General features: G+C 41.7%; 1 protein-coding gene across 2 annotated transcripts in view; it reads left to right on the forward strand.

Moving 5' to 3' along the window:
* Positions 1-12,721, forward strand: part of ANXA4 (annexin A4) — a 54,036-nt gene that overhangs the window by 18,143 nt on the left and 23,172 nt on the right. Inside the window, exons 1-3 of one of the 2 annotated variants that reach the window (XM_074332113.1) lie at positions 5,888-5,943; positions 7,091-7,145; positions 11,846-11,933. In XM_074332113.1, coding sequence (XP_074188214.1) covers positions 7,137-7,145; positions 11,846-11,933 — 97 coding nt within the window. In that variant the 5' untranslated portion in view covers positions 5,888-5,943; positions 7,091-7,136. Of the gene's footprint in view, positions 1-5,887; positions 5,944-7,090; positions 7,146-11,845; positions 11,934-12,721 lie in introns of those variants that run through there. The other variant, XM_019718517.2, reaches the window with a different exon arrangement.

A 12,721-nucleotide genomic window follows, 5' to 3' on the forward strand; every position in this document is an offset into this window, starting at 1 on the left:
AGCACCTGCCAGACCTCAGACAGACGAGCAAACCTAACACGTTATTACCACACACATTACCCACCACTTAGCTGTAGACAGGGCTGTTTCCTAGCTACAAAACGAAGGGGTGGGCTGGGCACGCTCTAAAGTCTTCTTTACCCTGACAATCCAGCAGAAACGAGCTCTCTTAGGGGCAAACATCCTCTCTCCCCGCATTTCTATTCCTGCTTTCTTTATGTACATAAATTTCAGCCTTAGAATTGCTCTCACCTGTGGTTAGCCTAACATTTTGATCTAGAAAAGGGTTAAAATCAAGTCTGGAAGAGCAAAAGAATAGTTGTGTGTTAGGTCTGGAGGGGCACTGCCTCTAACAACATAAGTAACTGCCATCTAAGGCTTGAGAGAACATGCCAGGGCTGTGCCAAAGCCATAGCTTTAAATGAAAGCCCATAATATTTTTGGATCATAGCAAAAGCTAGGGGAGCTATTTCTGGCATTCCTTCTTGCTCTCCCTACTGGTGCATACTGGTTAATATTTTTATTATATTAATATGGTTAACACTAGTATAAACATAATCAAACAGGGTCACTATTTCTAATCTCCTTTGAGACTAGCTCCAGAGCACAGAACAAAGAGTACAAGGCCAGCTTTCCCGATACTGAGCCACTTAGCAGTGGCCGAGCCTGCCCCGTGAAGGAGTGAGTCCTATGACCAGAGGAAGGATGACTCAAGGTTGTGAGATGACCATTCACAAACACTGTAAAGAAGCCTTGCACTGAGAAGGAAGTTCAACGGAGTCATCAACAGCCTTCAGGGTATTTTTTTAACGAGAGGCTATTCTTGAACAGACAAGGCATAGAGGATAATTTTCTGTTATTGCATAGAGTGTATAAGTAGAAATTAAAGTGTGCCTTTTAGTGCCTAGAACAATACCAGGCATAGGGCAGGCATTCAGATAATGTTTGTTAAATGAATGACCATGAAACATCAGTGAAACTATCGTATCAGTCTCATGACTGTGAGCAATAATCAGTGTTACGAGCAAGCAGCAGCTTGTTTCTATGGTCACTGGCCTGAGAGGAGGGGAATCTGGTTTATCTACAATGAAAAGGCAGAATAGTTCAAAAACCCTACCACCAACAAAAAACCAGCCAACTAGAGTTCCAGAGTCTCCAGTTCCCAGGTGGTACCAAGAGTCCCTCGGATAAGAAAAGAATATCACTTAGGAAAGTCTGAAGCACTCTGCTATGCAAACTGAATACAGTATCCAGAGAGCCCAAGTTAGGGTAGCTACATATAATTTATTAGAATATGCTTTGAGTTGTTCCCTACCTGAATTGTGCCTGGGGAAACCCAGGTATTAAGTGAAGTAGAAATATATTTAGCAAGGCAAGCATTGAACAGGGTGCCGGACACAGCCAGCTCCCCATCAATCATTTCGGCCATCTCAGCGCTCTTTTTATTTTTCTAATCTCCATGACTCCAAAGGTTATTGAGTAAACTAATTAAGATAATGTAGAGGAGTATTTAATAATGTTCCTTTCCTCCTTCCCCCGCCAAAGGAATCATTGGAATAGAGTAAACAAAGGAATCATTGGCATAGAGTGAAAACTTTAATAGACTGGCCTGATACAGGGATGCTAGAGAAGGAGTGGGGATATTGTCAATTATATGTAAAATATGTGTTTTAAAATTATTTGTGGATCAAAATTATTATTACTATTGTCCCCCACAATGCTGTGAATAAGTAGCTAAAATCTGAACAAAAGTCTGTCAGTAAGTTACTTGCCAGGTGCTGAGTTGGAATAGATTCTTTTCCAAGGTTACTTAGGAGGCAGGCTTCCAAATTTGTCTGCATTCATTTAGCTTACACACTTGGCCTTTGAAAATGTTTATTTCTCTGGACTCAAACTCCATCACTGCAAAAAAAAAAAGAAAAGAAAAAAAAAGCCACAAAAAACAAACTTACTTTACCTTTAGAAGAATCCAAGTTCCAAGGAAAAAGAGTTGCTTTCATGTTCCTATTTCGTAGACAGTTTTGAAAACCCTAGTGCTCAGTCACACCCTCCACAAATCCGCAGCCTAGAAGTTTAAATTTGTCTTTCTGTGGGATGTAAAATGAAACCATGTACCAAAGAAAAATGGTGAATGACTCACTCACATGTGTTCTTCTGAGGAAGCGAGAGATTCAGTAAGAATGTGCCACAAGGACAGCAAATCCCTTCATAATGAACGTTATGGTTTCCAGTCCTGGGATGTGGGTCAATGTTACGAATTTGAATGGAGGTCCCAAATTAAGTCAGGATCTTAAGAACAGCATCCAGTACCAGGGTGAATTTATTGTGGTGCCACATTCAGCAGAACCAGAGAAACTGTATTCATCGGCACATCAAGAAGGGATTCAACACTTAGGGACAGGTTCATATTTATGGGCTTACCACACACACGTATTCACACGCAATTACACACTCTGCTAATTTATTTACATTAAGAAATAGAATTGTTACTTAGACAAAAATCCTCATGCTCCAGTACTGTGTAGACAGGGCTATATGGGAAGCCAGACTCGAGTCCAGAGGTTGGTTGGCAACCATAGAAGCAGAACAAAGGTTTTAGGTGGCTAAAATTCATCTTCACATATCTGACCCTGGACTGTTGGATCCTGGAGCCAAGCCACTCTTTCCTTAGGACATGGCTTTGATGACTATGTCAGAGTAAGCCTCTCTGAGGACTTTGTGTGGAGCTTGCATTGCCAATGGACACACTTTTTCTTTAAATATGCTAATACCTTTCAGCAAGTTGGCTTTAGCTCAGGAGCCATTTTTTCTCCTTGAAATGAATTTGTGTATCTTTGTTTTGATGGTTATTTGCTGATTTTACTAGTCTAATGCTCAGGGAACAATCTAATTTGTCTGCTTTCCAGATTCTGGGTGTGTGGGGAGGAATGTACCACACAGATGCCTCCATGTATGGTGTACTGAAATATTACTTGAAATCAAAGGTCCTCATTCCATATACCTGCCGTATGCCACAGGGACATAAGGAACTTTATACTTGAGTCAGAACCTGGCTTGTCAATTTCTGGCAGTGATACAGTAGGGCAATTTGTGGGATGGTGTCATAATTACCCTTCTAGACATTCAACGGAAAAACATTATGGATGTGTTCTCGACATACCTAATTTTTCTTTACAAATCCATGATAAGAAATGATTCCTGCAAATTTTTGTAGTCTTACCTGATATAGGTTGAACTTATTTACAACTTATTATAGCCTTACATCACTTCTATTGGGGTGGGTCTCTTATGTTTAGTTCTCAGGTTTCTTTTCAGTTGCTCTAAAACTGTATCTTAAAAGCTTCAGGAGCCCTACCATGAGCCCTCCTTTTAGAGTTCTGATATTATAAAGAAGTTGCAGTTTCCCACCCACATACTGCCTAATCCTTAGGTTTGTTTTTTTTTTTGGATGTTACAAACATATGGTCCCTTCAGTCTCCATCTTTCCATCTGGAAGAGTCCTGGTGCTTTTAGGGTCATTTGAACCACACCCCATCTTGAGTGTGTTTGCATTTTACAGGGGTCAAAGCTGAGCCACAGTTGCTAATTATTTTGCCCCACCCATGAGCAGCCAAGGAGCTTTTCAAACCCCAACACAAAATCTGAGCCATTGTGCACTTGGTCATATTGTTCAGTTTATGGAATCGTAGGCCGGCCTTCAGAGAGAGGAAATAAATGAATCAAGGAAGCTGAGGCAGAAAAGGATTCCTGTCAGGAATCCTTGGTTCTGCAGGGCGGTGGGAAAGGTGAGAGGACTTACAGGTGGAGCTTCAGGGAGAAGGGCCTTTTGTCCCCTGGGAGCTGACCATTTGTGCAGTTAAGAAGGGGCCTACAGCAATTTTGTATTTGGGGGAGGGGTTTGAGGGGTTCCTTGCTCTCCTTTCTGCTCCTTCCCCATACTTGCCAAGAGTTACTAAGACTTGAACTGGGCGCCAGACGTTTGTGCTAGTAAGCATTTGTGTGGATTCACTTTATATGGATTATCTGATATCTAATGAAAGAATCAAGGAGTACCATTTACTGCATTCATTTCTCTTATTTAGAAACTTGTTCGGTCCTAGTAAATGAAAAATATACAGTAGCTGTCTCTATATAAATTGGCTTACACTGTGTGCTGTCCAAGTTTCAAAATAAATTGTCTGGCTAAAAGCACCCTGTATTCAAGTATGATACATTTTTTCCTTTAGTAAAATATTTCTAGCTCGTTGAATATTAACACTCAGTATTTCCAGAAGGCTCTGCTCAAACAGTCTTTCCACTTCTTGATGTGGTCAAAAGGACCAGGAGTGTTTGTATTATTGTCTGGCTTTTGTGGGAGGTGTCCCCATTCCCTGCCTCCTTATTCCATTCCCTTCCTTCTCACTCCTTGTCATTTAGTCCAAAACTGCATGGAAGCAAAGGGAGGGCCCTTAGTTCTAAAAGCTGCGTCTGCCAGGTTGTCAACCAATCAACAGCAGTTCAATCCAACTCACATATTACTTATATTAAATATGGATATGGGACTATTTTGATAATTTACATGATATGAAATAGGGCCTCCAGACAAAGGAGTGGCTAAGGCCCATTAAAGTCTCAAAAAGTCCCATTCACGGCTTCCCTAGTACATGCTGGGCAACTGAGAAAGACGCACCTGTTCCAGCCCCCATAGTTGGTCCTGGCCCTTCTCCATCCCCATCTCATGCTACTCTGACCCTTGTTCTTGAAGCTTTTGTCCAGCCCTCAAACATGGTAAGTTTATTCCTGCTTCAGGGCCGTTGCACCAACTGCTCCCTCTGCCTGAAACTTCTCCAGAACTTTGAATGGTGAGCCCCTTCTCATTCAGATCTTAGCTTGAATGTCATCTCCTTGGAGATGGCTTCCCTGATTGCCCTGTCCAGGCCAGCTCCTTTCCAGTAACCTGATTCCATCATCTTCCAAACCAGGGTTCAGCAAACTTTTTCCGTGAAGGGCCAGATAGTAAATACGTTGAGCTTTCTGAGCCACACAGTCTCGGTCACAACTACTCAGTTCTGCTGTTGTAACTTGAAAGCCGCCATAGACAAGATGTAAACGAGAGAGAGTGACTGTGCTCTAATACTATATTTATGAACACTGAAATTTGCATTCATATAATTTCATATGTCATGAAATATTGTTCTTTTGATGGTTTTGTCAGTCATTGAAAATGTAAAGACCATTCTTGCCTTGCAGACTGCACAGAAACAGGATTTGGCCCATGAGCTGTAGTGTGCTAACCCCTGCTCCATTTCCTGTTGTATTTCCATCTTGCTGGTATCTGCAATTATCTTATTTACTCATTTGTTTATTTGTTGTCTGTCTCTCCTGGCAGACTGTCAGCTGTGTGAAGGCAGGTTCTTTGTCTTATTGTCTCCATCAAATACAGCAGTGTCTGGAATGTGGAGGTGCTTCATGAATATTTGGTGATTGAATGAATAAATCCATATAGCCCATGCACCACTAAGTCCAACAAAGAATTCTGCCACATCTCTCTCATGTGTGTCACACACACCCTACCCATGTCTTCGCCTCTGTCTGTCTGTCCCTGTAGTAGTATCTCAAGCCTTCCTGACCCTTTGTCTCTCGTTCCAGGCTACCCTGCAGTATAGTACCTTGCTAACGTCTGTCTTTTGTTGTATCATTTCTCTTCAAAAGCCAAAACCTTTTCACAGTTTTCCCGTTGCCTACAGTATATAGTCCAGCTCCTCAGTTGGGCTCTTACTAATCAGTTCCCTGCCTGCGTTTCCAACCTCATTTCTGAGCCTTCCCTGGAATGAGCCCTCTGCTCCAGCAGCCTTATCTCTTCACTGTCCCTGAAGCCACTGCTCATTTCCACCTTTGTTCAGGCGGTGCCCCAGAACCAGTTGGCATTTCGCCGCAGGAAGGCATTCCCTTGTGTAACCTGAGGTAAGTCTGCAGTGAATGATGGGAAATGGGAAGAATGGAAATGAACCTGAGGAAAGCAGGAAGGTGAAAAGTGAATGTGGCCAAACGTGAATTAATTGATAATAAAGTGGGTTAAGTAGGATTTAGTTATTTTGGAGGAATAATTGAAAAGTGCTGTTTGGTAGGGTTGTCTGGGCCAGCGCTTTTCAAACTGCTGTGCAGACAAATATTTGGGGAATCTTGTAAAAATGCATATTTTGACAGTGGGTCTGGGGTAGGGCCTGAGATCTTACATTTTTAATAAACTCCCAGGTGATCCCCATGCTTCTGACTCTAGGTTGATTCTTGGAGTATCAAGGATCTAACTAAATGCTTAGGAAAGGAGCCTTTTCCACGGGACTTAGATATGGAAACAGGAAGTGAATTGGCCTGCCCCTGAGAGGACTGCCTATATATCATGAGAAGCCCCTGAGAGTCCCAGCCGACAGTGAGACATTTCTTACATTCTGAATGACTGAGTAGACATCTGATAATTCAAGTCTTCTTGATGAAGGAGGGGTTGCTGAAGAGAACTAAGGAGTGTATAAGGCTGCAGCTTAAAGGGAAGAAGCACCTTGAAGTCTTGAGATGGTGGCAATGAAAGTGGTTATTAGGAAATGAAGAGTCTAATGTTGCTTGGGCTGCTGGCCAGTCATTCTCTCTCTCTCTCTCTCTCTCTCTCTCTCTCTCTCTCTCTCTCTCTCTCACACACACACACACACACACACACTCACTCAGTGTAGGCTGGAGTGCAGTACTTTTTCCTGATGCTGCTGGATTACCTCTTCTCTCTAGGGAGGCAGCTCTTCTGATCTACTTGTTTAGACTCTAGGCTTGTCTTGAGTACACATAATGTCCTTCAAGGAATCATTTCTGTAATGTGTATCTCCCAACAGAAAAGCAGATAGGAAAGTATTTTGCTGATGTAATAGACTTACCTATTCAAACAGTTTCTTTTTAAATTATTAGCCTGGCCCTTGTATCTTTGGCTGATCAAACAGCTGGCCTTTTGATGAAATTGGGTGTTATTTCCCTGTGGTTTAACTTCATGCGAACTGTAAGTTATCCAGATTAATGATTTTAATGACATTTCCCTCATCACAGTTATTTCCCCTCTGTTTTATCACAGAAGACCTTCTGCTTGTGTGACTGAACTCCGACCTTGACGCAGAGTCATGGCCATGGTAAGTTGGGGAGTGCCTCACCCGACCTGGTGCCAGCCGCAGACAGGTACAGGGTGCTTCCTCAGGGGCTGTTGGCTTATGTAAAGGATTGTTTGCTCAACAGAGGTGGGGAGGAGGAAATGAAAAGGCAGTTTCTTTTTTTGTTTCTTTTTAACAACACCATTTTAATTTCTTTCCGGGGTGGTGAGTAACTTGACCCTGAAAATTAATTCAAAGAGAATCTTTTGAATGCTTCTAACATCCTGAGATACAGAAACAAGTTATAGTTTTCTCTCTCCAGAAGCACTGCATGTTCATTATGGAAAATGGAGGCAAAGAAAGGAAACACTGAAAATCCTGTAGATTCTACAACCAGGAGATGAGTGCCGTCCAAATTTTGGTGGAACCCCACCGTTACAGGCTCATCAAGAAGGGTGTATCTAGTCATAGGAGCTTGTCATCTGCCGTCTGCTTTGGGCTGTGACCAGACTCCTGGGAGCTTGGTTATCTGATCTTTGAGACAGGCAGGGAATCAGATCCCTTAGAGAGCTCCATAAAGTTCAATGCTGAGGTGGAAGCTGAGCCTGTTAACTGCAAACATGGCTACGCCTGAAGCCGGCCATCTGCTCTCCTTCTCCCACCCAAACGAGGTTTCTGAATAGGCGGGTGATTCTGATCCTCACTCTTTCAAGAGGGAATAATAGAAGTAGAGTCTTGTACCTGGAGAGGAACTAGAGATCCCACCAGTTCTAGATGCCTTCTTTTAGGAAGGTAGATGTGTAAACTATCCTGAGCAAATAGTAATGTACTCTTAATTTTTTTCAATTAGGCATTTTAGAATTTTCTTCATCATCCCTGCCAGTCAAAGGCAGACTCATGTCTGCCCCAAATCTCTTAGACTTTAATTTAAAATCCATTTCTTCTTAACTGAGTCTCCCTGGTCATGGCGGACATTTATTCAGAATTGTTTACAGTGCCCCTATTTTGTGCCAGACATGGTACTTGGCTCTGGGGACTTAAAATTAATGGGACACTCTTCCTGTCCTCTACAAGCTCACAGCCTTCCTACAGGTGATGACTGTAACCAAGTGACCCTTTAATGTACTTTCCACTTGAGGAAAATTATCTCAGTTGCTCTCATCTTTCCCATAATGACTATTATTTATTGGACAGATAAAGGATATTTTTAAAGGAAAGGAAAAGCACACGTAAGTCACAGTATTATAATTCCCAATTATTTTCCATCATTTTACTTTAGACCCTACTCATGTGTATAATGGTTTTTAAACAGTAGTAATAAGAGCATAAATAACAGTTAAGTATGTATTTAATCTTCTCTATGGTAACGTAGCTTATTAAAATTATTTACATGCTAGAAATACGAATTTTTAATTTTCTTCTTAAATTAAAAAAATTTCAAATCACTGCAGTGACTATATGATACATTTCTAAAAGGAAAACATGTTTTAATAGATACTATATTCAAGTATTTTAAAAAATTTTTTATAGAGATTTCATTTACATATAGTGAAATGTATAGCTTTTAAGGTTACTGGTAGGTGAGTTTTGACAAATATATGTACCATGTAACTTACTCCTCTATCAAGATAGACCATTTCATCACTCTAAGAAGTTCCTTCATGACCCAGAAATGCAACCATTGTTTCGATGGTTGTCACCATAGATAGTGATTGTTTTGCCTGTTCCAGAACATCCTATAAATGGAATCATAGAGCATGTACTCTTTGTGTGTGGCTTTTATTGCTGAGCATTATATTTTTTGCAATCCGTCCATGTTGCTATACATATCAGCCGTTTGTTCCTCCATTCTTTTTTATTGCTGATTAGTATTCCATTACATTGTGTTCTAATCTTTTTGACTTTTATCATTTTCATTATTTTAATAACTGAATATTTCATTAATTGTATAATACACCTATTTCTACGATTCGTTTTTGTCATTCCTCCCCATATCCTCCCTGTTTTCTTTGCCTGCTGCCACAAGAAGCCTTTCTGGGGTAGAATCCCCTGCCTTCCCAGAATGGGTAATGGTACATTATGCCCTGGAATTTAATCGATATGGACACTTTAGAGCAAACAGGAACAAATTTCCCAAGCTTATCTTTTTCCTGGAAAAAAAGAGTCTCTAGGAATGCTAATTGATAAGCTGAACCATGTTTGCAAGTCCCTGTATTGATTCATCTTGTTAGGTATTAATTTTAATCCCATGATAGTATCCCTCAGCAATGCAGTTTGCTTTAAAGTTGAATTCAGCAGCGTTTGAGTACCGTTCAAAATGTTTTCAATACTGGAGTTCTAAAAGAACATTGTGAAACATTTGGCTAAGAAAGCTGTCTCATGGTGGGCCAAGGGCCGACTTAGGCCATGTTGGAATTTTGACAGAAAATCTCTAATTTGCTTATTACTGCCGGTATGTAGCGGAAGAAAAGAAGTAAAGTGCCTGTGTTAATTTCTTAGGGCTGCCATAGAGACGTACCACAAACTGGGTGGCTTAAAATAGTAGAAACTTGTTGTCTCACAGTTCTGGAGGCTAGAAATCCAAAATCAAGGATTGGCACATCCATGACCCCTCTGAAACTTGTAGGAGATTCCTTCTTTGCCTCTTTCTAGCTTCTCGTGGTTTGCTGGAAATCTTAAGTATTCCTTGGCTTGCAGCTGCTTAACTCCTATTTCTCTGCTTTCACTGTTATGTGGTGTCCTCCCTGTGTGTGTCTGTCTTCACTTGCTGTTTTCTGATAAGGGCACCACTCACATTGGATTAAGGACTCAACCTACTATAGTATGACTTCATCTTAATTTGATTAATTATATCTACACTGACTCTTTCCAAATAAGATCACATTCTGAGGTACTGGGGCTTAGGACTTCAACATATCTTTCTTTCTTTTTTTTTTTTTTTTTGGTGAGGGGAGGTACAATTCAACCCATAAGTGCCTATAGAAATTAACGTCATAGATTTCTACATTCCTCTCATGGGTGTATGAGTGTGATAACTAAGTGCTGGATGCTGACCGTGTCTAGGAGCTGAAAGCCTGGTCTTTCAGCAGATGAGGCCCACCCTCTCTGCTACCTGAGGCCTTTGGATGGGCTTGATGTGGGCCAGAGAGGGCCTGAGAGGTCCAGGCCAAGATGGACTAGCTCATAGAGCTCAAGTCTGACTTGCTAGAGAATTGTCTACGGGTATAAAAACCATCCATTCCTTTAGATGGCCCATAGTACATCCTTGGAGCAAATTAAATCATTCAATTTAATCTTTACTATTTCATCCTTGTCCCTGGATCTTGACCCAGATTCTCAACTAGTGTCTGCATCACCCTACAGCAGCCTGAATGATCTTTTAAACATGTATCTGATCATCTCCCCCATCCCCTTGCTTAAAACCTGTCAGGGACTTCCCACTGCACTTAGAATAAAACATAAACTCTTCACCTGGCTTGTGAAGGCTGCTTTGTTCTGGCTCCAGCCCACCTCTCTACTCTTTCTTTTTTCCTTTCTCTCTTTCTCCCTTTCCTTTCCTTTCCTTTCCTTTCCTTTCCTTTCCTTCTCTCTCTCTCTCTCTCTCTCTCTCTGTCTTCCCCTCCCTCCCTCCCTCCTTCCCACCCTTCTTCTTTCCTTCTTTCTTTGAAAACAAATTTTATTATGCAAAAGTGTAAACACATACAAAAGTAGACCGAATATTAAAAACAGTCCCTTTGTACCCATCAATAATTATTAACTCATGGTCAGTGTTATTTCTTTTTCTCTTCATTTATTTCCCCCCACCTTTGTTATTTTGAAGCAAATTCCATATTATCTCATCTGTAAACTATTTCAATACGTATAAGATGAAAACGCTTAAAAACAATCAAAGCATCCCAATACCATTATCATACCTAAAAATGTTAGCACTGATTTCTTAATGTCATCAATATCAAGTCAATGTTTAAATTTCCAATTGTACCATAAATGTCATATTGTTTTTTACTGTTTGTTTGATTCAGGATCCTAATAAAGTTCACCCATTGTGATAATTGAGATGCTTTTTAAATCTCTTTTTAGCTATAGTTCCCCTCCATCTCTCTCTTTTCTAATTCCCCTTGAAATGTGTTTGTTCCCAACCCTGTGGCGTGGGTTAACATTTTCATGCCTCTTCTGTATGCGGTAAGTTGTCTCTAGAGGCTTGATCGGATTCAGGTTTGATTTTCCCCCTTTTTGTGTGTGGACTGTCGTGTAACTTGATCTTACCACTCTCCTTTGCCCACCTACGTGAGCCACACTGGCCTCTGTCCTGCTGCTCCCGTAAAAGCTAGTTCCAGCCGCTAGGCCTTTCCCTTAGCTGTTTCCTCGGCCTGTAACACTTCCCCCCATGATTTTTACACGGTCAGCTGCTTCATGTGATTGGGATCTCAGCCTAAATGTCACTCCTCAGAGGAGCACCTCCAGGACCTGTCTCTCTGCTCCACAGCACTTCTCACCACCTGGCACGCGGTGGAATACGTATTTGTTGGCTTGTTTACTGTCTGTCCCTGCCTCCACTCCCCCCTGAACTAGAACAGTCAGCTCCATGGGAGCAAGAGCCTCATCTCCCATGGTCCCTGCTGTAAACGCAGCACCTAGAATAGTGTCTGGCCCGTGGTAGGTGCTCAGCAAATGTTTGCTGAATGAGATGCCTCTGTGTCAGTAAGTTGCTGCTTCTCACTCGTGTCTTTCTCTGTGCTCAGGCAACCAAAGGAGGCACCGTCAAAGCTGCTTCAGGATTCAATGCCACCGAAGATGCCCAGACCCTGAGGAAGGCCATGAAAGGGCTCGGTAAGTGTCCCACTCTGTCATGTGTTGTGTGTCACAGAGTCACTCAGAGGGTGCTGTGTCCGCTGGCAATTATGAGTAGGTCTCACTCTAAGAAAACACAATGGGAACAAGTTGGCTTTTCAGGACAAATTAGATGGAAGGGCATTCATTACTCACTTTTACTACAGAATTTTTAATTTAATGTACTCATTCTGTATTTTCCCAATTGTTGAAATATGTTTTGCATCACCACATTATGAATCTATATCTAAAAGTTTAGAAATGTATTTGTTTTCCAATTAGTGCTGGGTGTGTATAGTGCCATAAGGTTTACAAAGCACTTTCACAAATATTATCTCAATGGACATATACAACGACCTTGTGATTTAATGAAAGCAGCTATTGCTAATGTTATTTTGCCCCATTTGATGCACGTGAGACCCAGAGAAGTGAAGTAACATAGTAAGTCACATAGTAAGTAGAACTTAGCCATGAGTCACATTCAGCAGAGCCCAGTGCCAAGGTCGGGCTTGCCCACTCTAAGTCCACATTCTTTCCCTTGAGTCCCTCTACCCGTTGCTGTAATGGGCACGGCTGCAGTCCCAACATGCAGTGTGTGGGGTTGTATGTGAGAAAGCTGTGTGTACACAACCACAAGGGCTTGTCTTCCAGTGCGTGACCCTCCAGTTAGCTTCCCGAGGGCAAAGGCCTCATGTACAGTCGTGCAGAGTGCACGGTGAGCTACCCTGGCCTAGTTCCTTGCTTGGGTAGACATTTGGCCCGAGAAGTGCCCCCTGGTTTAAAGCTGC

This window comes from Rhinolophus sinicus, linkage group LG05, assembly GCF_036562045.2.
Source record: "Rhinolophus sinicus isolate RSC01 linkage group LG05, ASM3656204v1, whole genome shotgun sequence".
Taxonomy (NCBI): domain Eukaryota; kingdom Metazoa; phylum Chordata; class Mammalia; order Chiroptera; family Rhinolophidae; genus Rhinolophus; species Rhinolophus sinicus.